General features: G+C 42.2%; 6 protein-coding genes across 18 annotated transcripts; 3 read left to right on the top strand and 3 right to left on the bottom strand.

Annotated features, from left to right (window-relative positions):
• Nucleotides 1-397: 397 nt before the first annotated feature.
• Nucleotides 398-4,691, bottom strand: Pex7 (peroxisomal biogenesis factor 7). 6 transcript variants are annotated; one of them, XM_089466844.1, is made up of 4 exons: nt 4,547-4,691; nt 1,953-2,051; nt 1,140-1,895; nt 398-962 (listed from the first exon to the last, which is right to left on the bottom strand). In XM_089466844.1, exons 2-4 carry the CDS (start codon nt 2,042-2,044, stop codon nt 803-805), a joined length of 1,008 nt encoding a protein of 335 aa, XP_089322970.1. In that variant the 5' UTR covers nt 2,045-2,051; nt 4,547-4,691; the 3' UTR covers nt 398-802. The 6 variants fall into 6 exon arrangements, with proteins under 6 accessions (XP_089322970.1, XP_017864238.2, XP_089322973.1 ...); XM_018008749.2 differs by lacking the exon at nt 4,547-4,691 and adding an exon at nt 2,573-2,712; XM_089466847.1 differs by lacking the exon at nt 4,547-4,691 and adding an exon at nt 2,511-2,702.
• Arr2 (arrestin 2) lies at nt 2,829-4,541 on the top strand. Its single transcript, XM_018008747.2, has 3 exons — nt 2,829-3,804; nt 3,867-4,061; nt 4,125-4,541. The coding sequence occupies exons 1-3, from the start codon at nt 2,949-2,951 to the stop codon at nt 4,277-4,279; spliced, it is 1,206 nt and encodes a 401-aa protein (XP_017864236.1). The 5' UTR covers nt 2,829-2,948; the 3' UTR covers nt 4,280-4,541.
• Nucleotides 4,679-6,640, top strand: LOC108612725 (uncharacterized). Its single transcript, XM_018005691.2, has 3 exons — nt 4,679-6,010; nt 6,290-6,410; nt 6,465-6,640. Exons 1-3 carry the CDS (start codon nt 5,277-5,279, stop codon nt 6,531-6,533), a joined length of 924 nt encoding a protein of 307 aa, XP_017861180.1. The 5' UTR covers nt 4,679-5,276; the 3' UTR covers nt 6,534-6,640.
• A 1,637-nt stretch (nt 6,641-8,277) lies between these two features.
• On the bottom strand, nt 8,278-12,473 carry Cpr66D (Cuticular protein 66D). The gene is made up of 3 exons (XM_018008426.2): nt 10,892-12,473; nt 10,643-10,819; nt 8,278-8,851 (listed from the first exon to the last, which is right to left on the bottom strand). Exons 1-3 carry the CDS (start codon nt 11,192-11,194, stop codon nt 8,507-8,509), a joined length of 825 nt encoding a protein of 274 aa, XP_017863915.1. The 5' UTR covers nt 11,195-12,473; the 3' UTR covers nt 8,278-8,506.
• An 837-nt stretch (nt 12,474-13,310) lies between these two features.
• Nucleotides 13,311-27,376, bottom strand: Zasp66 (PDZ_signaling and DUF4749 domain-containing protein Zasp66). Of its 8 annotated transcripts, none has more exons than XM_018008417.2 (9): nt 27,178-27,370; nt 24,510-24,658; nt 24,145-24,448; nt 17,411-17,611; nt 17,267-17,346; nt 16,650-16,721; nt 14,715-14,874; nt 14,042-14,080; nt 13,311-13,977 (listed from the first exon to the last, which is right to left on the bottom strand). In XM_018008417.2, the coding sequence occupies exons 1-9, from the start codon at nt 27,349-27,351 to the stop codon at nt 13,891-13,893; spliced, it is 1,266 nt and encodes a 421-aa protein (XP_017863906.1). In that variant the 5' UTR covers nt 27,352-27,370; the 3' UTR covers nt 13,311-13,890. The 8 variants fall into 8 exon arrangements, with proteins under 8 accessions (XP_017863906.1, XP_017863907.1, XP_089322969.1 ...); XM_018008418.2 differs by lacking the exon at nt 27,178-27,370 and adding an exon at nt 25,412-25,781; XM_089466843.1 differs by lacking the exon at nt 14,715-14,874 and having other exon boundaries at nt 27,178-27,374.
• Nucleotides 18,196-20,690, top strand: Cdc6 (Cell division cycle 6). Its single transcript, XM_018008415.2, has 2 exons — nt 18,196-19,812; nt 19,873-20,690. Exons 1-2 carry the CDS (start codon nt 18,363-18,365, stop codon nt 20,289-20,291), a joined length of 1,869 nt encoding a protein of 622 aa, XP_017863904.1. The 5' UTR covers nt 18,196-18,362; the 3' UTR covers nt 20,292-20,690.
• Nucleotides 27,377-27,382: the final 6 nt, after the last annotated feature.

Raw genomic sequence — 27,382 nt, 5'->3', positions numbered from 1 at the left:
GACAGGATGAGCAATGTGATCCTCAGCTAACAAAGGCAGACACTTTGGACACGGGCAGTGGCAATGGAGATGGGCACCGGCTCTGACAGTGGCTCTGGCTGCGGGCTCCTTTTCACACCATCAGCAGAGCTGTCGACGTGCGACGGTGCGATGTGGACACACCTTTTGCCACAGCAGCTCGTTGACTGTGTCAATTCTGGGAATGTCAGTTGTTCTTGGCTCGAAGACGTCCGACAGCCGGGCAATAAAACGTTGCAGCAAATTAGCGCTTTATTGCATGTTTGTTTGGCTTGCCATGGCTGAAGTGGCAGCAACGTCTGCTGCTTGCCAGCTAAGCGAATGCCGTTAAGTTCTGGTTAAAGTCCCAAGCCAAAAAGCAGAGAGAAACACAATCAGATTATAGCCTGCAGCTAGTTAAACAAATATATATCATATATGTATGTACATATGTATATATAATCTGTAAGCATTTATTGACATTTCAAGCACCTGCTAATTTTTGGATATTCGTTTTCTTTTTTCGTGTTTGCTCTCCTCTTCATATATCTTTCATATAGGTATATCACAACTATTTACAGTTCATTTCCGTTTCCTTAGAGGTTTTTTTCTTTAATTTTTTGAATAGCTCAGCTATCCAGGTCCAGGTGTCCTGTCCACCATTAAGTTTGGCTATTTATCACATTCGTTCGGTTTTTGGAGTTACCGGTTCCTGTTCCAGTTTCCAGTTCCAGTTCCAGTTCTAGTTTCCAGTTGGGTGTAAGGCCAGCAGCATAACGGCATCTGAAGCGGCTGTGTCAGCTCTCTAAGTAAGGCACTTGGGTGTATAAACGTTCACCACCGAATCCCAACCACAGTCGGCCAGCTCATGAGCACGCTGTGGATTCCAGTCCAAGCCGCAGACAAACTCTGTGTGCTGAGCATTCACTTCCTGTGCGGATACACCGGTTGCTAAGTCCCAAATGCTGTGGAAGAGGGGAATATACACAAGTGATCTAAAAAGTCTAATAAGCGGATGGATATAATAGAATTTATATCCCATCTCATTTCACATCCTATTACTCCCTACTCTAACTCGGTCTTCAGACTGTCTTAGGCGAATCCTTTTTCCCTTTGCACCCATAGATCTTTTCCCAACTTACCGCGTTGTAAAGTCATAATTGGCTGAAGCGAGCACCGTTGCCGAGTGCGGGGAGCAGGCCAAACGTCTGACTGCAAATTCTCCAGAGTAGAGCTCGAAGATGTGTGTGCGCATCTTGCGCAGGTCCCAGCCACGTATCAGACCATCCGATCCTCCCGTCAGCAGCACATTGCGATCGAAGTGACTCCAGTCACAGGAGAGGGCCTCGCTGGCATGCGCCTCGATGCTCATCAGGGGTTTACCTGCAAAATCAAGAGAATTCCATAAGTTTAAGTGTCCATCGGTACTTACGCTGGCAAAGAGATTCGCAATGAGCGGCGAATACTTTGCGCAATATATCAAATCATTGTGTCCCACAAACGTCGTGATGGAGTTCTGCCTGTTGCAATCCCACAGCTTGAGCGTACAATCCCAACTGGCCGAGAGGAGTGTGTGATAATTCCATTTCTCGCCCCAATCCAGACTGTAGATCTCATTCTTGTGCTCCTGCAGGCAGATCAACGGCTGTTTGGGTGTTTGCTCTGTCACCACCGATTCGACATCCAAACCAGACCAAATCTGTAGCGAGCCATCGCCGGAGGCAGTGGCTGCTATATCAGCGGCATATGGACACCAGGCGACATCGAACAACCCATCCGACCACTCCAGCCGACACAATTCTGTAATATTCTGTTCATTGATGCTCAACTGAGCGTCTTTTGTGGAGTTTTTGGCAAGTAAAAAGAGCGAACCGCCACCAGCAAGACCGTACAATTGGCTGTGGAAGAGGATAGATTAGTTAGGGGTAAAAATGAGGGTTGTCTCTGGAGCTTACCTAGTAGCGAGCAGCATGTGATTTGCCTCGAAAGGCGAGAAGCGCAAGCTATAGCCATGACGATCGGTTGTGGTGTGGCTCTGTGTTTGCATTGCTAGGCTGAAAGAGATAGATAGATATATGGATTAAGATTGAAGCACATTGTAATAGAGACAGATATAAGGATATATATTGAGCTACTATATATGCATATTATATTTTATTGTAATTTTTATTGTAATTTTTAAGTTTTAAATATTAATGCATACATAAATTAAGACTAAGTTTGCTGTAGAGCTGTATGAGTAGTTCCTACAATGATCTATCACATTCTAGAGTTCCCGCTCGTAATCGAATCGGTTTAGTTTTTCTACTTTAACAACTGCACATACATAGAATATTCACAATCTAACATTTCCACTTTAAATAGATAAAAATCAATATATTGATATTTGATTTACTCTAACACACTGCCTGAGTGCTCCACTACCTTCTAGGGTTTCCCAATGCAAAAATAAATGGAGAAGAGACCTCTCCACAAAGACTTGCGTGAATTTTACGCAAACGGCTTTTACGCACTAGCTTGAGCTTTCGCTCTGTGCTAATAGCTAATCAAATGCTAATCCTCCTGCCGAACTTACGACGAGCAAACATTTGGCTGACCTCGCACGAGGTCGCGAACGCGAACGCTACTTGACATTAGCCAATTTGGCTGGTCAAACGGAATGGCGTGGAAAACTGCGCAAAAGAACGTTGTCGTAGTTGCCGTAGTTGTTGTTGTTGTTGTTGTTGTTATGTTTATACAAGTCGAGTGCATAACGGGCAAATCCACTTAGTGAACGCAGTGAAACCCCACGGGCAGGGCCAGTAGAAAGGTATATAAGCAGGTACGGCCGTAGCTCAGTTTTGCATTTTCCTCGACCAGCGGCGAATTGCAGAACGTCTCCAGCTCCGGGCGCAAGAAAAGGAATATTATTATTATTATTTAAGTGGACATCTTAATAGAATTAGTTCAAGATGGTTGTATCCGTGAAGGTATTTAAGAAGGCCACGCCCAACGGCAAAGTGACGTTCTATTTGGGCCGTCGTGACTTCATCGATCACTTGGATTACTGTGATCCCGTCGATGGCGTTATCGTTGTGGAGCCGGACTATCTGAAGAATCGCAAAGTATTTGGCCAATTGGCCACCACCTATCGCTATGGCCGCGAAGAGGACGAGGTCATGGGCGTCAAGTTCTCCAAGGAGCTGATCCTGTCGCGGGAGCAAATCGTGCCCATGACCAATCCCAACATGGAAATGACGCCCATGCAGGAGAAACTGGTGCGCAAATTGGGCAGCAATGCTCATCCGTTCACCTTCCACTTCCCACCCAACTCGCCCAGCTCTGTGACGCTGCAGCAGGAGGGCGATGACTTGGGCAAGCCACTGGGCGTGGAGTACACCATTCGCGCCTTCGTCGGTGACTCCGAGGACGATCGCCAGCACAAGCGCAGCATGGTCAGCCTGGTGATCAAGAAGCTGCAGTACGCGCCGCTGAATCGTGGCCAGCGCTTGCCCAGCTCGCTGGTCAGCAAGGGCTTCACCTTCTCCAATGGCAAAATCAGTCTGGAGGTGACACTGGACCGCGAGATCTACTATCACGGCGAGAAGGTGGCGGCCACGGTGCAAGTGTCCAACAACTCGAAGAAATCCGTGAAGAGCATCAAGTGCTTCATTGTGCAGCACACCGAGATCACCATGGTGAATGCGCAGTTCAGCAAGCATGTGGCACAGCTGGAGACCAAGGAGGGCTGCCCCATCACTCCGGGCGCCAATCTGACCAAGACCTTCTACCTGATCCCACTGGCGGCCAACAACAAGGATCGTCATGGTGTGTGCAAGAGGTAAACTCCGCGTTGCTTGGACGCGATTTAACTAACATACACTCCTCAGGTATCGCTCTGGATGGCCATTTGAAGGATGAGGATGTCAACTTGGCTTCCTCCACCATGGTCCAGGAGGGCAAGTCCACGGGCGATGCTTGCGGTATTGTCATCTCATACTCGGTGCGCATCAAGCTGAACTGTGGCACGCTCGGAGGAGAGATGCAGACGGATGTGCCCTTCAAGCTGCTTCAGCCGGCACCTGGTAGGTCATAAGCCCAATCCGCAGCCACTTTTCATGCTCACTCTTTTGGGTCTCTCTCGCCAGGCACCATTGAGAAGAAGCGCTCGAATGCCATGAAGAAAATGAAGTCGATTGAGCAGCATCGCAATGTCAAGGGCTATTACCAGGACGACGACGACAATATTGTATTCGAGGACTTTGCCAAGATGCGCATGAACAATGTGAACATGGCCGATTAGTTCCGATAAACCATATATAGATATATATATATATATATATATATATGTATAATGATATAACCGATCGAAAGCACTGAAAACTTGTTGCAGCAGTCTCATAGAGGCCACAATATTTGTATTATAATCGTATCGTGTAGCGCGCTCTCCTCTATTCTCTACAAACCTTGGTAGATCTGGAGTTTTTAATGTTGAAATGTTGAAACGACCTCGTGTCCTTATATATTTTAATTAAATGTTAATTGTCTTATGGCTATCTACAACACTTACGGCTCTTTCAGTTCGTCAATTCAGAGAGTCTTTCGTATTGGCTTCAGACGGAGTTCAAGGAGGCTCTAAGGAGTTCTCGATGTGCTGTTGCTGAGGCTTTCAACTTCAGAAGTCGAATGAGCTGCTGTCCCTCGGCGCGCCACGAGGAAGGCTTCAGGGGTTGCTCACAAGGGGGTTGCAATGAGCTCTCTGTGCCATAGGTCAGCCAAAGCACAAGCAACCCTTAAGGCCAGGGCAACAGGCGGCTGAACAGCCAATCAGCAAGGCTTCGCCTGGATATGGCCGTTATAAACGGTTACAAAGGAAGTGCGAAAAACTTTTGATATGCTAAATAGTTAAGCTTTGAACTTGCCTAGGCAGCCGTTGCTCTGACCTTGATAATGGCTAATGGGCAGCTGCTCTATTTGCCAGAGCTTTGGGTCTGATCTCGCGCGCGCTCTCCCTCTCTTTGTCTGTGCCTGGGTTCACCTTATATAATGCGACGTAACGTTTGCCGATCGTTCGAGCATTGCACAATTCAGATATCGAGGGACTGGGGCAGCGTTGAATCGATTTCACACACCGCTGACTCCTGGGCAGCGGCAGTGGCAGCAGCAGCATCGACTCAACTTCCGGCATTGGGCCTGACCGTAGCCAAGCCCCAATGCCCAAAGTCGTGCCACCTGCCCCAGCTATAAATGCCAATGTTGTTGTCAAAATCCAGCCACAAATTTGACGAACGTGCCACGAGATGGAGCTGCTAACCAACACGAATTTGCCCACTGCTTTGCTAGCCCTGCTGCAACTGCTGCTGCTGCTGCCTTCGGCTCAGCCGCAACATTATTTTCCGCACAGGCAGCTGCATTACTACGATGCGCCGCCTCGTCTGCGCCGCGTGGAGTATGTGGCCGCGCCCTTTGTGGGCGGCTATGTGGCGCCACCTGCCGCACACTACCAGCAGCAGACGCCCAACTTCCAGTTGCTCAACTATCGGCCCAGCTATCAGCCCCTGGCCTTGGAGTACCAGCAACAGCAGCTGCCTGCACCACAGCCAGCAGCTGCACTGCCAGCCCTGTACCCACAGCCGAGTGTGCAGTACTTGCAACGTTCTGCGGCACCGCCTGCCGAGCTGGCCAAATATCGCTACGAGGGCAACTATATGCCCGTGCAGCAGCGCGTGGCTGTGGCGCCTGTACCGCAACGACAGCCACAGGCGCAGCCACAGCCGCAGCAACGTCTGGAGGAGCAGTTGTACAATGTGCCGCCGGTTCTGTTCACTAGCGACGTGCTGCATGTGGTGCCCTCTCGAGCGGCGAACGCGCTGCAACAGCAACAACAGCAGCAGCAACATCTACAGCAGCAACAGCAGCAGCAACTGGGCGCTCAACGCTCTCGTCGCTTTGCGTCCAGGCAGGATGCGGATGCAATGGCAGCGGAGTCTAGAATGGATAGTGAACGACCCACAAAGGAAACCAAATATTTTCAGTAAGTGTGATGCTTTCTCCTTAATCTAACACTCTCCACATATTCACAATAAAACTCGTGGAAGCCTCTTCTAATAAGTGACAATCACACAGGAGACTCCTGTTGAGTGTGACGTCCTACTCAATTTTTTACTCCCATTTTTAATCCCATTTCATGCAGAAACCTAATAATATTAAAAATTCGTATAAATTTGCTTTCTCTCTCTTCTTCACTTATTGCTCTATTCCATATACTTATCTAAAAGCTCTGCTCTCTCTTCCCATCTCTTCATCTCTTTAGTGATATCTTCATGAGATTCGATGGACCCAATGCGCGCAGTCATGGACATGTGCTGGATCATCCGAAGGCGCGCGAGCGACGTTTCGAGTCTCAGCGTGGCACAAATCGTTACAAGGGCGAGGTAAATAAAATATCCAGCGGAATCCTAGTCAGCTTTTAAAACTCATGCTTCCAGGTCATATGGACGGATCGTCGTGGTGCTCATGGCGAGCATCGCTGGGACATGGCGCAGGGCAAACTCTGAGCTGTACTTCAAATGCCTTAACTCTTTACTTTTCTCTCTCTCTCTCTTTCTCTCATTATTTCTATCTCTGCCTTGACAACTGCTCAGTAAATCGTGACTTTTCATAATTTTGGCGTATTATTTATTTAAGGGCAATGATTTGGCGTGAAATTCGAAAGGTCCTGCAAAAGATTTGCATAAGAAAGCAGCCTCAGCATATTCTTATCATAGGTCAGCGCCGGGGAAGCCTTTGCAGTATTTTCTCACGGGCCACACACACACACACAGCCAGGCGAGAAAAAGTGGACTGTCCGGTTACACGACTTTCCGCTGTTGTCGCCAGCACTGGCCCATGGAAAAAGGTCAACTTAAGCAACTATCCTTTCGATCAGGAACTGGTTTTAGGCAATGACCCGAAATGTCCTGCAGTTACTTAGTTACAACAGAACAGGACAGCACAGAATAGATCAGACAGTCGTCAGACAGTCCATCAGTCGACGAATGCGGGTCATATGCAAATGGGCCGAGCTCCGTCTGGAGAGGGTTGAGCGTGCTGCAGGCGGGTTGAGCGTCTTGTAAGTCGGTGACCTCAAGGGTTGCATCTCATTTGCATTTACAGCGGCTTGAGGCGCCGTTCAAGTGACACAAATGCCTCGGGCCGGCAATGTCCAGTTATTATTATTATTGGTTTTAGGTCTGGCATATAGCCGATAGTTGCAACAGCTGACCAACTTACATGGCTCCGGCGATATGCAGCCAGGGATCAGCTTAAGATCAATTCTCTAGTCGGGCATACAGGTAGGCAGGGCAAGCAGCCCATTTGCCGACGTAGCCATGCGGGTCTGTCAGTCAGCGACTGTCCAGAACCGGTTACAGTTCGGTTCTTCTGGCCGATAAGGTCATCATCGTCAGCAGCAGCGCCTTGATCTACAGTGATAACCCTTGGCTTTCGCCTGGTTCTCACACTGTTTTCTTGCTGCTTCTAATTTATGCAAGGACATTGCGAAAGGACACTATTGCCAGAGCAACTGCTCGATTGATGTGGCGCGACTTGCACACAGAGAGAGAGAGTTCCCAGAGTCCATGGACCAACCGGTTTGACCGGCCCGAGCTTTGTCTGGCGAGCATCTTCGGTGACCACGCACGCTCGCTGTGAGAACTTCTTCCACATTTACGCTGGCCTTTGTCAGCACCCAACAACTGGACGAACGGGTTGTCATATGGTCGCTACACTTGGATCTTGTCTGTGCCCAATGCCTTAAGGGTTAGCACATTGATTTATGCGCAATTAAATTCTGTTTACACACCAACCATGTGGCTCTACAATTATTAGACCGTCGAAAATGGCCAGAGTGAGGCAGGAGTACTGGGCTATGAGAGCAGTACGAAAGTAAATGGATATCAGTACGAAATGGAGATTGGCCAGGCAACGTTCGACAGAGTAGCTGAAGAATATACTTCACATTTAAATAAAATCAAGTTGAAGCATAATTAATTAATATTTTTATAAATTTGAAATATAAATTAAATGTCTTATACGACGTGATATATTCATATTTAAATAAAATCTTCCATATATAAAACAAAAAAGATCTTTAAACAAATTCGTTGATAAAGTTCTATTTAATTTAATTTTTCAATTTTTTAAGAAAATAGAAGAGCATATCTCAAGCAAAAATCTATCAATAAAGAAATAGACTTCAATTTAAGTTTACTATTTTCTGACTTACCCTTTTCCATAAAAATCAAACACAATATTCTTAAATTTTATTTAAATGTTTTTTTTTTTTTATAAAAATGTTTAATTAAATAATCTAAATCAGAAAATCAATAAAATATATATCGAGTACAGCAAGGAATTTCGATTGCTTGAGCCATACGCAAACATGGGCAAATGTGTGTTCAGATGCATTGATGAATAATATTATGAACGCCTCTATAAACTACATGGACTTGCGGAACTTTCAAGAGAGGATGCACCGCGTACAGCATCCTTATTGGTATTGATGGTACTGCGGCTGCTGCAGCTGCTGTGGCTGGTACTGCTGCTTGGCCTGGCCATAATCCTGCTGGGCCTTGTGGCCGCCGGCGCGTAGCAGCTGCGTTGCTGGTGGGGGTGTTGGTATCTTGACAACAATGTCGGTGGGTTCGCGAATGACCTCCGCCTTGAAGCCCTCCTTGGGGTCCGCTGTGTACTTGACGGTGCGTATGAAGCCATCCGAATCGACCACAGAGTAGCTGCCCTTGATCACCGAGCCGTCGCGAACTTCTTTGCGATTCTGATAGTTGGTGAACTCATCGTCTTTCACATCGAAACCAAATTGATACGAGGAGTTTTGCTATGAAGAGACAGAGAGAGAGAGGGAGAGAGAGTTGTATTTGCATATCAAGTTGAGCATTTCAAATGCGTAGCGCCATGTGACCCAGTTTTACTTCAATTACAACACACACGGTGACTGCGCATGCGTGTGGGCGTTTGGGCGTGTGTGTTTATCCCCGACTGGAATATTCAAGCCCAGATCGAGTTGCTCAACACGCACAAGTGAAAGTAATTTGAAGTCGACTTGCATATTTTTAATGACACGAACAACTGCAACCGATCGCTGGGGCATGCAGCGATCGCATGTTGTCTTATGCAACCGGCCACTCAAATCCCCAGAAATCTTTTTGCACGTAATGCCCAACGAGGCCTGCCCCTAGATATACATAAAATTATACATTTATTGATATCTTGCGCATACTTCATGCACAAGGTTGCATTGCCCCCTTCACAGTTGACGAGGAAGCGACCAAAGAGTAAGGCTAAGCTCTAACTGGGTTAAGGTAAACCAAAGCCAAAACGTGCCCAAGAGGCGTGTTCGCCAACAGCAATTGTTCTTAGCCTGACGTGGCCCAAAAATGTAGAAAAACAACGAGCCAGCCGAAAATTTATTGCAAATGCTGCATTGCTGCAAAATTGGAAAGGCAATTGGCCAAAAGAGCTAGTTTCTTGAAGCCGGTTCTAATGCGTGCACTGTCCACTCGGAACTGATCGTGTTTTGGGTGTCTTTTGGGTCTTGTGGCTAGCTTTGCTAAATGGGTCGCATTTGAAAGTGATTGTAACTGCGGCGCATGTGCCGCATGACATGCAGCTTGACAATTTTTTGCTCTCTATGCATGTGTGCGAGAGTGTGTGTGTAGTGTGTGTGTGTGTGTGTGACACCATTTTTGGAGATTTGACAAACTAGAAATGAATGCATTGGGCAGCACTTGCCCGCTGACAGCAGAACAAGATTTGGTCACTCTTTTGGGTTACTTAGGATGCCCATTCTTATCTTTGGACTTATTTGCGTGTGATGCACGAAACTGTCAAAATATAAGAATCAAGTTTTGCATAGCAATGAGCTATAATGACATTTGGTAACCTGATTTAGTTGTGGAATAAATACGTGCTACGATAGTCTATTATATATTTTATATATATTCTCAATTACTTCAACATTTTACACTATTTCAGTGAATAGGCGGGATGGGCTAATAGGAATATGTAATTCTCATTCTAGGAAGCAGCGCCAAGTAAACAATTAACGCATCTCGAGCTGCTTTTCAGGCAATAGCTGAGCTGCTTTACTTGTAAATAAGCTCACATAACTGTCAACAAATTCTATATGCCTTCCCTTGCACAACTGATTTCACAGCTTTCACCCAGAAGAAGCCATACAACTATTTTCGCGACTATGCGTCCCACTTTGCATCATAGCTCATATATGCAAAGTAGTTTGGCTTAGGCTGGGGATTAATGCGAATTTTTGCATCGGATACATTTGGCTAACGAGCATCCGCAGCTTCCGCATGAGTGGGCCATAAATAAATGTTAGCCAGGAGTTGAGTTTTGGTCACGGCTATGGCCAAGTGGCTGCAGTTAGTGCTGCATTGTATTTGATGGTTAATGAACTCTATGGCTAAATCTCTCTCATGCTTCAATTGTAATTATGCACTGACTGGCTGGATGGCTGTCTGTCTGTCCGTCTGTCTGTCCGTCTGTCTGTCTGCCTGCCTGTCTGCCTGGCTGGCAACATTGTTTAGTTGGTTGCGAAAACGAAAACGAAAGTGCGCGAAAGCGGAGTTCGAACCCGTTATGGTCAACTTACATCATCGTACTCCTCCTCCTCCGCCTGCTGCTGTTGCTGCTGCTGGTGCGATTGCAGCTTGAGTTGTCCTTTGCCGAGCAGCGGAGCGGACGCCGCCTGATAGCTGGGGCGACGCGGGGCTGGAGCAGGCGCTGCCTGTGGCTGCCGATAGACGCTCTGCTGCGGCTGTGACTGATACTGCAAAGGAGAAGAGGAAGAAGCCAATTGGTGAGTCGGCACAGCTTTTCATTACCTCTAGACTCTGCCCACCTGTGGCTGCAAATAGTCTCTGACCGCTGGCGCCACATATCCCTGCGGCTGCTGCTGCTGCTGCTGCGCGCGTATCTGCTCGGCGACCGTATCCTTCAGCCTGATCTGCTGCCCAGAGCTCACATACTGCTGCGTCTGCTCGGAGTTCTGCTCGTAAATGGGCGTGCCATCGGAGGGCCGCTGCTGTTGCTGCTGCTGCTGCAGCTGTTGGTAATACTGACGCAAATAGGCGGGATCGACGCCCTGTTGCGCTTGGGCGACTCCGCAAATCGCGACCGTGGCCACCACGAGCAATAGCTGCATTATAATACGAGTTTGTTTCTCTGCTGTTGCCGTTGCTGCTGCTGAACTACACTTTACACTTTATTGCCGATCGATACAAAACGCGCTCGTCCCACTCCAAGTCACAAAACTATCTGCGTTCACTGCAAACTCCAATTGCACTTTTATATCGAATACCTCTCACGATCTCAGCTAGCTGCGCCACAACCAGAGCCACAGCCAGACGACTCGGAGCTAGAGCGGCATTCGGTTGTCTCTCCGGCTCTCTAACGGTCGTTGGTGCCGCGCTTTGTTGGTAGCCTCTTTTTTGATTTACTACAGCTGTTGGCTTGCATAGTTGGCACTTCCGTTGCCATTATATCATGGACAGTATTGTCTCTCTGTACGTACCGCCCGCGCGCTCTCCCCCTCATCTGCTCAGCTGATTTTGAGAGCTCGCCTCGACCTGTGTGTCATTGTTGCTTTAGTGAAAATTGCTGCTCCAGTTTACGTTTGCTTCATTTGCATTCACAAACATTACGTGCGATCCTCCAAGTGGGTTAGCACCAGCCAAAGCTGTTAATGCAACTCTGCTAACTTTTGCTGCGCTGTTATTTAACATTTTTGGTTCAGCGTCAGTTTCATAAATAGCCGGGCTAATAATCTACTTTAGCTGTAACTGATAGCTTTCCGATATCTTATATATGGGGTCAGACTGCAGCTAATTAACATTTGGTATGCTGTTAACATTGATATTTGACATTTGCACTCTTTCTTCTGTTAACCCATATTCGGCTAACTGTGAGCAGCTGTACTTAGCTGTTAGTTAACATTTGATATTAAGCTTCAATTTGATTACACACCATAACAGCTGTTAACTAACATCTGACAGCCACTTAGCAACTGTACCCAACTGCTAGCCAGCATTTAAATGGCTCGTTGACTGCAATTGTCGATAGATTATCTACTTAAGCCATTTGTCAGCTCAATTGCTTGAGTTCAATGCGTTTAGGGCTCCGCCTCAGTCACAATTTATTGAATTTAATCCGACAAGTGCAAAAGACTATTGTTCATAGAGTTTGACCCAAATTGTTAAATCACAGCAAACTCGATATCGAAAACGTTTCGCTGCCTGTGTATATATATGTGTGTGTTTGTATGTGTGTATCTGTATCTGTTGCGACCACGTTGCGGTTGAATAGCTTCAACTATGCCAGCGATCTTTTGATGTGATTGCCAAATCTTTTGCATTTGAAGACCTTTACGCCAGATGCAAGTACCACAAAGCTGTTGCCAAGCGATCGCACGTAGCACACGCAGTCATTAAATCTCAATAAAGCCACCGCCTGCCCCACCCAACGAATGCCCACCCACCCAATAATGTACGTTTATTTATTTGTAAGCGTCTCTGATGCGATTACTTAAGAGCAACAATTGCTGCGATCCATTGCAGAGAAATAGCTGCGTTACGCTCTAGGGTTTTTTTGATTTTGATTTTTATTTTGATTTTAGTTTCAATTTCGATTTAGTTTCGTTTGATGACACACATGAAGGATTTTATTCGCCAAGGTCGTTGAAATCTATTCAAAGTCTGTTTCTTAATGGAGCTTGTGCGATTTTCGTCAGCCGTTGACCGTTTAATGGGGGCGAGCGCTATGTAGCTCGTCCAAATCGTGGATTATTAAAGCTATGAAGTGAAAGTACATTATGTATAACAGACAATTGTTAGAGTCGAAAAATGTATGTGATGTCCGTGTGCTTTCGTTTGCGCTTGAGTTTGCATACATAATTTCAATAAAAATGTGTTTAATTGCCTGCGTGATTGATGGACCTCAAATGTGGTAAATAGATTTATTTACATATATATCAAGAGATCTGCCGAGTCATGTTATGCAAAGTTTTTGGAAGTATCGGATTACGGCACAGAAAAGCAGGGAAATCGAATAGAGAATTGAAAGTCACTTAGCTCTAATTAAATGCAATTATAAATGGGGTTTGCCCACTCTCAAGAAAAGTCTGCTTGCATTTATGGAGGGGGAAAATATTTGAATATATATGATATGTATGCGACGAATACAACTCCGCTTGCATACCCTACTTATTTACATTCCATATTAGAAATGAAAAATCATTTAAAACAGCAACTCAGCACAGAGAATTCAGGGTATCTGCAAGTCGGGCACACCCGACTCCAGCACTCTTGTATTGCTTTATTCGTTTTCATACATTTGTAAGGACTAGAACCACTCGCTGTTGATTTCGAACGAAGTCAACTTGAAATGAACATAAATAATATATTTAATAAAAATCTTTAACTAAAATTAAATTTAATTTCTCTTTTTGTTTTTTATTGACTATTGCGCTGGGAGGCTGACAAAAAGGTTTGAGAACAATTGAACTCAGCAAAGAGTGAGTTAATTTTGGTTGTTGTTTGTTTATATTTATAATAATATTTAGATCAGCTCCATTGAATTTCTGTACCGATTCGTAATATGTATTTATGTATATATATTAGGGGTATTCCTTTTGTTAGTTGCTTCTCTTGTCGTTGGTTTGTTTTCTTTAGTTTTTGTTTTATAAATTATTTTTAAATAAGTTAAACAGAATTTCATAAAAATCCGCTAAATTGGTTAAATAACGCTTAACTAGCAACTGTTGTTTGTTGTTATTTTTATTGTTGCCTGTTGCTGCTGCTGTTGTTGTTGTTGTTGTTGTCGACTGTTGCTGCTGTTGTTGCTCTAGTAGTCAGTGGCACCAATAACGCTGTACATCAGACGATTGAACGAGCCGCTCTGGCGTATGTTTTCATCGTGTGTGTTTACCACCTGTTAAGAAGAGAGCATATGTTAATTGATAACAGCGCTGTTAATTTGATTTTCAGTTACTTACATTGTACGGCGGCCGGGATACTGGCGCTGATACTGGCTTCTGTAAAGGCATTTATAAGGTATGTAGAAATAAAGATAAAATTTGCTTAATGGAGAGAAATATTCCAGCTATATTGATTTTCTCTTCAAATGTTATGAGCGTGCTTTCTGTTAGTTAGTCCGTTATGTTATGCCAAAAATAAAAAGCTTATTGTGACTCGGAAGAATATACACAGAGATGTGATTAATGATGATGCTGTACGACTTGCAGATTCCATGACAAGTTATCCAAAATCAAAAATAATAATGTTAGTATTCGACTTAGGTTAGTTAACATTGCATTGCCTGACAGCACATTAAACATACGAGCGCCGCTTAACATTCTGCTAGGCATTGGAATATATAGCATTGGACAGAGGACACACAGAGAGAGGACAACAGAAACAAAAAATGCTGTGGCTGTACTATAAAACAAAATTTTGATTTGACGGTACGTGAGACGGCGAGATACATTTAGAGATAATAGTAGATAGAGATAGAAAGATATTCAAATAGTGCGCAATGAACTGGACAATATATATTTATTTATATATCGTGTCTAACACACAGATATATAGTTCACATATAAGTTGCTTTTTTTTTGAGCTGAGAACAATTTCGATTTGATTTCGGTTTGACAGTTGACGCGATCTTACCTTTCCTGGAACCAATCTATTCGGCTGGTAGACCTTTGTCTGCACAGGTATGGTTACTTCCTGTGGCGAGGATTGACCATAGCTGCTGTAGCCGCCTTCCTCTTGAATGGCTCTGTAGGTTTCGCTATTCCTTGGATCGTAAACAACAGTTTTCTTATAACTGTTACGTCGATTCGATTTATCGAGTTTGGATTTTTATCGTATTGTTTTTGTTTTGATTGAGATCGTTGAAAGCGCCGTATTTTGGTAAATATCATATGTCAAAATATTTAAGGTTATGCAATTTTTTTAAAGAATTTTTTAACGTTATATCATTTTTATTTTTGTTGGTTAAGTTCATATATATATACATGTGTATATACATATATGAATTGTTTTTGTACATCGGTTGAGTAGCGTGAGACAGAGTAGTGAGAGAATAGAAAGAGAAAACAGGATGTGCACAAAATACGTTAGAATTATTTTTGTTGTTTTGTGATTTTTTAATTCTTTTTTTTTTTTGGTTTAGTTGTTTTCCAATCAAATAGCCGTTGTCTTAAAACTCGACATTTTCTCAAACAACTTTAATAATTAAGTAATGAAAAATTCAACAAATCTCTTACAACTAATTATTAAATGTAAATTGTATAACAGAACAGCATAACAAAAAGTTGAAAATTATTATTTAAAAAAATGGTATTACATAGTTGATTAATTGTAGGATTCGTGTTAGTCAGGTACTACTGTTAATACTTAGTGGGAATTTAGGAACTTGTTGTTGTTGTGTTGTCTTTGACACTTTGAGTTGGATAAATTCAGCAAACGTCTTTTTTAGGAACTTTTGTTTTGGGGTTGGTTTTTGTGTTTTGTTTAGGTGCGATTCTTGGACTAGGGGACTTTGGGGTATGTCATTGCTCTAGTTAAAATTGTTGCTAATTTTGTCATTGATATCAAAAAACAATTTATATTGTTCATAGGTTTTTTTGTTGATAGAGCTGCTGCAGTTGCTGTTGCCGCTGTTGACGTTGTTGCTCGGCAAGTTGATCTTTTTGCTTTTGTTGCTCCAGGATTTTACGTTTTTGTTCCAGGAAAGATAGATCGATGAAAATTCTAACATTAATCGTGCAGCTAAGTTCTAAGTTTGATAATATATATTGGCTAGAGTATTGTGTTTTGTTGGTATAAAATATAAATATTTATATACTTATATATAGAGATTGGTTTTGTTAAGCATCTTATCCAATTAGAACAATTGATCAATTCGTATTAGGAATGTATCATCTAACATATTTACAGCGTCTGACCTAATTGCTATTCACCTTTCACAATTGCGCCTCATATGCCATTCTAATAAATATTTGGTCAAAGAACAACAAGGGATAGGACTTGAGGAACTTTAAACTCTGACTTCGAGAGGTTTTGATTTTCTTTTTTGGAGAAAATTCAAATTCCAGATTGCGATAGGAAGTGGAATTAAACAATCAGATTCATACATGTAACATATAGACAGCACATGCACTCATGACCTTGGGTCTAGCTGTACGTATATATATATAGGACATATATGTATGTATGTATATTTGATATGGGATTAGGACTATACACAGGTTGCAGCTTGTTGTGGCTGGGTGTACAACAATTCGGTTAATCGTTCGTTGGCAGGCAGAATAATTTGTGAACATATATGGTACAGTACTACATCAATACGGTGTACGTGTAGGAAAATTTTGTAATATTTGTAAAATTTGTGTACGTAGCAAACATTCACGTTTCCAATTATGCCTAATAATCAAGTTTCTAGAAGACCGAATGCTTGGCCTCTGTTTGTTTACGATCTTCAAGGAAATGCAAATCAATCAATCAATCCAGTAAAAAGTATGTATATATATATATATGAGTGTATATATAAGTGTTTATATATATATCAGGCTGTGCTCAAAATATGTTTACTTTTACCCGTCAAGTTTTGTTGGCAAAGGACGATGCAAAGGACTTTCCTTCAAGCGATTGCTATCGCTTGTGGCAAAGCTACAACAATATACATAGAATATATTTAAAGATATATGTATGTGGTGTATATATATAGAGAGAGCATGTGTATGTATATGTATGTGTGTATATAGAGAAACATTGAGCAAGTAGTAGACATACAACATCTATAGACTCCCTGGTCTCATGGGTCTTATATGTGTGTGTCTTATTGTAGTTTTAGTAAATTTCTTTTTCTTTTTATTTTATTTTATTTTTTATTTTTTTTATTTTATAATTAATGGATTAGGTCTTAACTAGGCACGGACTTTCGACTAATCAAAATAATAGATCTATATATATTAGTTGAAAGCTTACTAAGGCGCATCTTAAGAGCTGCATACAAATTGTTGACAAAAAACTACGCAAACCAAAGTATTTTATTCAAAATTTGTTTCTTTTTTTTCAAAAAATATCTCAAATTGTTGGTTGTTAACAGAGTTTCAAAAAGTTTGCTGGTTAGTGTATTTGTCTTTTGTAACTAAGCATTTGATATTGTCAGTTGAGTAGCTTTAAAGAAGAATCCAAATGAGTGGTAAACTTACGGAACTGTTGTTCTGATGGTGTCCTCAATATTGTTGCTGGAGTAGAGACCAATTGGCGAGTTGAATTGCTTGTGGAAAACCTAAATAGAAATGGTCCATAAAACAGACGGATTTAGGTTAAAATTTGAGTTTTTTATAGCTTACTCTGCCAGAGTCGGCATCCTGGCCAACAACCTTGTGCAACATGGTATCGGCAACGCGTTGCTTCATGATACTGTCATGGTAGTCGTGTCCGGGATGGGCGCGCACAGCTGGATTTGGATAATGTCTCAGATATGACTCTGTTGTGGGCGCATCCTTTTTCACTTTTGCACCGGGCAGCACCAGTGGAGTTGTTCGGTATGGCTATGAGAACACATATACAAAATGTATGGTTAAATTTATTGATTTGTTTATGCCACACAGATTGCAAACATTTGCCAATGCCTTTCAAGCTGGTGCAATCTAAATAAATAATAAAATACTATGTACAAAGTCCGTTGGGGCAGCATCCAAATGTATCGAAAACAATTTCGCTATGCTTTATTTAACAGACAGCTAAACAATTTCAGTGAATGTTGCATTTGTGTGTGTGTGCGATTTCTGTATAAACTTTATTTACCAAAATTCCATTTTATGTACGAGAGTGTGATTGCCTCGGTCTATACACACACATATATTTTAAAAATATCTCAGCGTTGCGAGGCTAGACTAATATTTATAGGTGCTTACGTAAGCGTTTTCGCCTTCGTCCAGCAATATTTTCATTTTCTGCTTGCTATTTTATTTTTGAAAATCAACGGTCACACGCAGTCGCACAAGCGCGTAAGTAATTTAATATTCAGTGCGACAAAATTCAAATTTTCAAACATTTGCGCCAATTATCGAATGCAACATTTCGTGCAGTGCTGTAAAGTGCCGTGAAGTGCTTTACAGCGCTGCCAGACTGCGGCAGCTGCAGCTGATCGTGAAGCGCAGCTGAGTCGCCTTTCGCGCCTTTTGCTTACATTTTCTTTGTCACAGATCGGTGAAAACTTAAACTTAGCTTATATTGAAATAAATTCTAATTGCATATTAAGTGATCAATAAGATCAATAAACTTAACAAAGCTTAACAAATGGCTGCCGTACGCCGCTCCACGCGCTTGAGTAGCATTAGCAAGTCTGCTGTAGCAGCAACTACGACGGCAGCGCTGCCTCAGTCACCGTTGCCCTCAACGCCACGACGCTCAGAAATTTGGCGCTTGAGGCAAACGAAACGGGTCGAAGACAGCGACGACGAAGATCAGGATGATTCTATTAGTGTAATTTCAGAGAATAACGAAAACAGCAACCTGTTGAATCAAATGGACAAAGCGAGCAAACGTAAGACAGCCACTGCGGCAAAAATCAAAGAAGCGCAACTAAAGACGCCACGCAGCAGCAAGAAAACAACGACAAAAACTTCGGTTGCAGCTTTGACGAGCAGAGCCAAACGCATTGAGGCTAATATACGTGCTGCAAAACTGATGGATGAGAGTAGTAGCAATAGCAGCGAAGAGGGTGAGCATGATGATGCTGCACATGTATCGCCGCCGAAGCAGCGAAAGACGCATCCGTTGCCACAACATTTGATCAGCCCATCGCGACTGCTGGACAGACTGAGCATAGATGAGCGCGTTGATGAGGTAGAGAAGGTGGAAGAGGAACAACCAAGCAAGACTGAAACGAAAACCAAAGAGGCAGAGAGAGAGGAGGCAAAGCCTTCACCTCCACGCAACAAATATCAGAATGCGCGTCGGGTGCTAAATAGCGCGGAGACTCTTAACCTGCCTGGAAGAGAGCCACAGCTACAGGAACTTCGGGAGTTTTTCACCTCTCATTTAGAGTCGCAAACCTCAGGCAGTCTCTACGTCTCGGGCCAGCCAGGCACTGGCAAGACAGCCTGTCTCTCGCTGCTTTTGAGAGCGCCCGAGTTCGCCCAGCGATTGCAGCGTGTCTACATCAACTGCACGAGCATTGCCAGCGTGGGCGCTGTCTATAAGAAGTTGTGCACAGAGCTGCAGCTGAAACCAGCGGGTCGCACTGAGCGAGACCATCTGGCGGCCATCCAACGTCATCTGCGAACTGCTAAACGTATGCTGCTCTTGGTGCTGGACGAGATCGATCAGCTGTGCACATCAAGGCAGGAGGTTTTATATACGATCTTCGAGTGGCCCGCTATGCCAGGTGCTCGCATTTTGCTGGTTGGCATTGCCAACAGCTTGGATCTCACAGATCGTGCGCTGATGCGTTTAAATGCGCGCTGCGAACTAAAACCAAGACTGATGCACTTCCCACCCTATACCAAACCACAGATTGTGGAAATATTTAAGTCCCGTCTAGCCGAAGCTGAAGTCTTGGACGTCTTTCCACCTGTTACGCTACAGTTGCTCGCGGCCAAGGTGAGCGCTATTAGTGGCGATGTGAGACGCGCTCTGGACATTGGCCGACGCGTTGTGGAAATTGCCGAGCAACAGAAGAGGGCGGGCGAAAAGGAGTTCAACATGAAGGCGCTCGAGCTGGACGGGAACAGCGCACAGGTTGAAGGTAAAGAAGAAATATGGAAGATATATGGAACAGCTAAAATAATATATATTTAATTTACAGACACCCTCAAGCCCGTACAGGTGAGTCAAGTGGCTGCGGTGCTCAACAAGGTCTACGGCGCCTCACAGAATCTAGAGGAGGATATCGAAGCTGCCTTTCCACTGCAGCAGAAGCTAATGCTCTGCTCTCTCGTGCTGATGCTGCGCAATGAGCGCAACAAAGACATCAGCATGGGACGCCTGCATGAGGTGTATAGAAGGGTGTGCGCGAAGAGGAACATACTTGCACTCGATCAGGCAGAGTTTGCTGGCACTGTGGATCTGGTGGAGACGAGAGGCATTCTGCGTATTATGCGCAAGAAGGAACCACGACTCAACAAAGTGGTGCTGCAGTGGGATGAGGAGGAGGTGCATGCAGCACTGAGTGACAAACAGTTGATTGCTTCCATCCTCAGCGACACGGCCTGCCTGGCCAAGTGACGGATCATGATCTTCATCATATAGATTACCTTTACGAAAATTAGCTTTTAGGCCATTTTACTGCTGCCGTTTTCATTTAATTGCGCATTTCTCACAATTTATTCATTCACCTTGGCCATAAGACAGAATCGAATCATTTTTGAGAGGAATACAAAAATAAATTAGAAATTTATTTCATGCTAAATTTAAAATTGTGTTGCTAGCGCAAGCACGAAGAATATTTCGAAATATACATTTGAGGGTCACTTTCGAATATTTTTAATTGAAATTATGATTTTTATAAAGCCAAATATCTTTGATACAGGACAAATCCACACAAATTGTTGACAAACTCTCACACATTGATTTCATATAGTGTTAAATTTTAAAAATAAATTAGTTTTGCAATATATAAATATATATGTATATGTAAATATCTATCTTATGCTAGCAAACATTGTTTAGCAACAATTGTTCACTTTCGCTGCGCATTTATTTGACATTATTTGAGGCAATGCCAAAAATCAAGTCTGAGCTCTTTTGCTTTTGGGCATTAAACTAATTATCGCCCATGCCGTTAGCTATATAGTCATTTTTAGATTAATTTCATTTCGAATAATTTTGTTTATTATTCTCGCTCAGCGCTTTTCTATTCTTCTTTGTTTTTTGTTCATCTAAAAATATCTATTGAGTTGGTTTGAATTACATTCGAGAAAGAGCTATGAAAAATATGTTTCAGCAAAAATGTTCAATTTGTTTTTGTTGCTTTCAACGCACAAATATGTTTAAATAATAAGCTAAATGGTGGGTGTATACATAGAAGAAGCAGAGCAGAAAGAGCGCGAGAGAACAAATCGTATATATACAAATATATAGTATACAATTTTTTAGGAAAATTTTAGAAATAATTGAAAAACGCTTTTCAACTGTTGCTTTCGTTGACATTTGTATTTGAACTTGAATTATACCATTTTTTTTTTTTTTTTTTTTTTTTTTTTGACAGTAAAGGTGACGTCTTTCAAATGAGCACTGAAGTTAAATGTATTTTTTTTATTATTGCTCAAATTTTGGCTTTTTTAATTGCCGCCTTTTTTGTAAATCTTTCAGAATTATTACCAGTATTATTCTTATTTCCATAAAGTATTAAGAATAGATTAACTTCTCCAAGATATTATTAATAAAAAATGTTTTCCCTTTCGGAAAAATGATTGGTTATTTGTCTACTTTTAATTTTAGTCTGTCTTGAGCTTAACTCTTTTTGAAGAAGCTTCTTCGGTATTTGAATTTTGTCTTTTATCGCTTTTGCTAGCCGAGTTCGTAATGCTTACTTGATATTGAATGCACTCATTGAGGTCTGGCTGCTCCTTGTAGTAGACGGGAGATCCATTTTTGAACTGAACGTACTCCATTTCAATATGTGTGTGTTTTTATGTAGTTTTTGGTTTTTAAACTTTAAACTCCTTTATTTTTATCAGCAAAATTTGGAATGGAATAAAAACGGGGAAAATTATAGAAAAACTCTTACGTAACGTTAAAAAGCAATTGCTAAATAACACAATTTAAATTTAATATGAAAATTTTTTTATTATTTATTTATTTTCTTTCTCTTTCTCTTTTTTTTTTTATTTTTATTTTGAATTGGGAAACTTGCTTTTATCGCACGTTTAAAATAACGCTTCTTCTTCTACTTCTTCTTCTTCTACACCACTCTTGCGGAGATCGCTTCACTAGGCTTGTTGTTTATTTTTCAATATTCCGAACGCAACTGATTTGAAAATTTTCAGATGCTGGCGAATTATTGCTATTTCGACTGCGCGGAATTCCAATCCATCTATATAGAGTCTCTATATATGAGTTGTGCATGTCTATGTGTATGTATGAATTTCTCTATGTGTGTGTGTGTGTGTGAGTGTGTGTTTGGTCATATAGAACAGCCAGAGTGCGAGTGCTGACGGTCAGAGGCCGTTCAAACCCACGCACACCACCGCATCAGTTGCCACATCCTCTCACTCACTCATACACTCTCTCTCAATTTGTTAAAGATACATATTCTTACGCTAAATGTTTTTGTGCAAATAGATTATTCACCGAGCGTAACATTTAAATACAACAACAACTTACATATAAACTTGGACTTGGATGCTGCCGTGAGCGCTTTTCACAATCGCCCACGCGCCGAAAGAAAAACCCCGCCCCGACATCACCCTATAACGGCATTCATATATATATGCATATATATCTATATATTAGATACATATGTGCTGTCAGTTGTTTGTCCTGCCTATTCACAAAACAAAATTATATATCATTCATATAATTTAATTGACGATTTTTGGAGCAATTTCTTTTTTCGAAACGAGGTTATTTGTTTTCATCATAAAATTTAAATAATTCCACAAAAATGTTGTTCTATAGCACAATATTGATGTGTTTCAGTTTGTTTCAAATATTATATACATTTTCGATATTTATAGATATAACATTGACATTTTGTGCTGCAACTAATTGCTGTCAAAGAATCAATTGGCACTGGATTCATTACGAGGACAGGTGTAATTAACCTTCATTAGGCTAGACGAGGCGTCAAAGAACTTTCAAATTTCAAGGTACTCATAATTTACATGAAATGATGTTTATTTTTCTGCCTCCAAAACTGAAGGTTGTTTGTTTAACATTAGGAACATTAGGAACAGAAGAACATTCTTTGAGTGGGTTGATCAAAAAGTTTTTCGAAAAAGAATAGCAAACTGATCTTGGCAGCTTAAAAAAATCTATTTTTATATATATGACAAATTTTTTATGAAAACTATATATTGTTTTTAATTTTAGCTATTTTTAATTTTACTTTAGCATAGCTTACAATCATATTTTTTATGAGAAATCCTAAAAAAAAAATATAGAGAAGCACCTTGATTTAAATTTATGTTACATTGACAAACAATATGGCAACCTTGACAGGTGGCAACACCCGCTGGTGAGGTGGGCTGGGCGAAACACTTTCATTGGCATTGCCTGAAGAATATCACAAGGTAGCATCCGACAACAGGCAATGCACATGCCCACGTAGACTGATATACTTGGCACATGTTTGATTCATATACATAAGTACGACAGATATACATATATGTATATGTATGTATGTGTATGTTTCACTATACTTACGCTGCTCACCTGCCTGCAGCTGAGTGAAAATGTTCAGATTAATGTTTTTGTTTGTTTGCGCCGATGTTATTTTCATTTTGCTCATAAAAAAGGGCGTTCGTTTGCCTTTTTGTTTATTTTGTTGCCAATTTTTCCACCTGCAGACTGCGTCACAAGACTTTCTTGTTTAGCGTACAAGTTTTCGCAGCTAATACTTGTGTATATATATATCTACTTTGGCTATATTTAGATTGTGTAAACAGTCAAACCTTGACCACAAAATGTCTATCCTCTGATGTCAGCAGATGGTAGACGGATTTTTACAAAATTCATATCTATTTCATAACAATATCTATTGCCACCTTCAGGGAGTCTGCTTTGTACAGCAAATCTTTTTCGTAGCATACTTTTCAGCGCAATCTTAATAGAATTGCCTGCCAAATATGGTGGATATTCATGTAAATTGTAAAGGAAATACTACTGATATTTTTTATTGCATAATTTTGTGCGGCAAAATAAATTAAATATTTCCCCAATGTGAAAAACGAACGAGTAAATTATGCACAGCGTGAGAAGGTAATGCTAACTTTAAGAAGTAAACAAGTGAGTAAAGCGAAAATATTATTGATATTTGAAAAAGTAAACAATGAAGTAAAAGCAAACAATTTTATATTGAACTTTATATGAAGCGGAAGTGTTAATTGTAGCCAGCCCTCGGCGCTCCGCCACTCACCTGATTAACAATGAGCGCTTGCTCCTCGGCAACATCCTGTTGATGATCGCGAGTGGCCTTTGGAGCAAACACATTGGCGGGTGTCACATAGCCACCCGAGGCATTTAGCTGCGGAAATACCGTTTGGGGCAAGGTATCTACGGGCAGCTGCAGCGCACGCTCGAAATGACTGGGCCCGGGTAGAAAAGGTGATGGACCGCGGTGCGGATGCTGCGATAATTCCGGACTGGCCGGTGGCAACTTTGAACTGTTGCCCGCACCAGCTTCCTGATTGACGCCCTGTGTGTAGGCAATTGTGTTGTCTCTGCAAGAGTTTTTAATCAATTAAACTGCTCTTTCACTTCAAAGACGTGTCATCAGCTCACCTGTGCACCACTAAACGTATTTCGTTGCCAGCTCCGCGGAACAGCTGCTGGGCATCGGCGTGACTCAAGTCGCGTGCATCATACTCGCCAATCTTGGCTATAATATCGCCGCGCAGCAGCTCCCCATACGATGGGCTGCCCACTTGCACCTGTGGGCGAAGGTTAGGCACATGAGATGCTTGTTAAGGCACTTGAACAGACCTACGACGCCCTTGACATAGATGCACAGACATCATATTTATGACGGGGGCCATTTTCCATCCCCCCACACCCTTTGCATTGTTTACATGCGTCGTCTTCTATCCGCTGCTGCGCCTCAATTAGTTTTACTGGCGTCTCAGAATATGCAAATCTTTGGCAACGATGCCATTGCAGCATTCTCCTAGCGCTCGAGTGTGAGTGTGTGCCAGTTTTGCTATTAATACTCTACATTGGCAAAAAGGGTTAAAGGGTGTGCTAGATAGAGTAGCAAGTCGAGCGCTAAGGCTTCTTAGTAATCTCTATTTTAAATGAAAAGCTTTGCTGTCATTAAGGAAATAGATTTAGGTCTCTATCTCTTTTTTTGTGGCTGCAGAGTATTTGTCAGTCGTACAGTGTCATCTCGTGATACCTTTACTGTTTTGATTTGTTGTTGTGGTTTGTTTTGTCACTAAGTAGTGCAGAACCCAAAGGCCAAAACAGTTTGGCAACGATAATGGACACTTCTCTGCCGCGCCGCTCTGTGCAACAATTGTGATGAATGGGCCGTTGAGGCGACATTCAACCACAAAGCGACAGGCGACCAGCAGAGCAACGAGCAGCGAGCGGAGAGCAGCAAGAGGAGCATCAGTGCCAGCTCTTCAGTTCTTCAGCTGCTGCTGCTCTAGTTACATAACGCACAAATCCCACACTCTTCACATTACCCTAGTGATGATTAACGGCGTATCCAAATCGTTGCCACCGACCAAACGTATGCCCCAGGGCGTGGCCTGGCCATCGCGCTGGAGCTGCACGGCAAACTCGTGGAGCTTGGGGCTCATGTTAGACTCCGATATTGATAGAAATTTGAAATTGAAATAAATACGTTTCCACAACAGGCAACTCAATTGAGCATAGTTAGAGACGAATTGCCTTCTTCACACTTGATGCGCGAATTTTGTATTGTTTGTATTGGCTCAAAGTGCTCAGCCCGAGGCGGAGGTAGCGCGTGCAGCGCGATTTTTTCGCGTATTATTCGATCGCAATGCTGCTCAAGTACTAATTTTAAAATACAATTTGTATTCCTTTTTGCAGCGATGGCAGCGAATGATCGTGGTATACTACGAATACATTGCGCTACAATCATGTAGTCAGCAGCTGAGAAACATGAACTCAATCCAAATGCCAATAATTTTCATCATGCTCTACAGGCAAGAGCATTTCGGTTTGCTCGCTGCCATTGCAAGCAATTCAGATATTATTGAGAAATTTCATACTCAACAGCAATATACTTATATGTATTCCAGCTAGAGCAACAACGTTCTCTGGCCAGCTCTTTCATCCAGGTTGCATAGGCAAACTGACCCTGAATATCGGACGCCACATGTCGCCTCATCTGGGCGCATACAACATGATAATCACACTAGAGATGATGACGAACATTGGGGCATATGTTTTGCTTGCTTCTTTTTTCGACATTTTTATTATTTTGTTGCTCAGCGTCTAGATCGCATCCAAGCGAATGAGAGGCTGTAATTAAATTTATTTACTGGCACGCTTCAAATGGCGGCACTAGCAACAATAACAGTCGCTCATTCAAAATAAACAAATCAAAATGTTTGCGGCATTAGTCAATGAAGCGTACAACGCGTCGTATGCGCAACATGCACAGAAGATTTTGGCCCTTTCCAGAATGGAAGCATTTACGAATTACATAGCTCTGAGCAGGCCAAGTTGAAATGGTAGGGCATTAATATATATACAGCTATATAACGCTGAAAAGATATTCAAACAAAAATTTCATTTGCCTTTGTTTTTGGCATCGCCGTTTTTACTTCTTACAACGGAAAAGACGGAAATTTTTGTGCTTCCCGTCGTTTTTCGAATTATATACATACAATATATATGGACAGGCATTTATTTTTGAAACCTATTTATTCGATTTGGTGTTCTTTCATTTTAGCCGAAAATTCTGAAATGTTTTTACTATTTACAGCTTGAATTTCTTAAAATGAAAATTCTTTCATTGCAGACCAAGAGACAAACGTCTAATCAATTTTGCAATTGTCCACTCAAGTCGGTGATTAGCAAACGTCATAAATTTTTCAAAGCTTGTCAGTAAATGCATAAACATTTAATTCCAAAATTCATTTGATTTTTGGCAACCGCAGCTAAAAGCATTTGCGTCAATTTCACGCTTCGTGCATAAATTTATGAAATATATGTATATATTTAAATGCAGTTTGGGAATATCGAAAGTTATATGTTGTTTTATTAAAGAGAAACTGCATCAGTGGCTAATTAATTAAATTGTGGCCGAGTTATTTACGAGCCGCCAAGTGCAAAATGTTATTGAACTGTTTTCTGATGCGCTGACCAAGAGGGTATTGGGGCCAAAGCAGCGGCGATTGACAAGCCATATGCCATATGCCAAAAGCAGAGCATAGTCAGAGTGTGGGTGCGGGTGCGAGGGGCCAGTGTCGTCACTTACCCCATTATATAGCTCATCGGCAAAGTGGACACGCTTCTTGTGGCCGCAGCTGCCGCGACGGCGCAAGGTGGAAATCGGAAATGTGCTCGTTGGCTTAGAGACTATGTCATGTCCATTGTAACTAGGCACCTTCCAAAAAGCCGGTCGAACGTATGACGATCTGTTGGTCGTCATTGCTGGCCAACGACTAGCGTAAACAAATGGA

Source organism: Drosophila arizonae, chromosome 4 (assembly GCF_054131065.1).
Source record: "Drosophila arizonae isolate 15081-1271.41 chromosome 4, UAZ_ARI_1.0, whole genome shotgun sequence".
In the NCBI taxonomy this organism is placed as follows: domain Eukaryota; kingdom Metazoa; phylum Arthropoda; class Insecta; order Diptera; family Drosophilidae; genus Drosophila; species Drosophila arizonae.
This window is presented reverse-complemented; position numbering and strand designations above follow the sequence as displayed.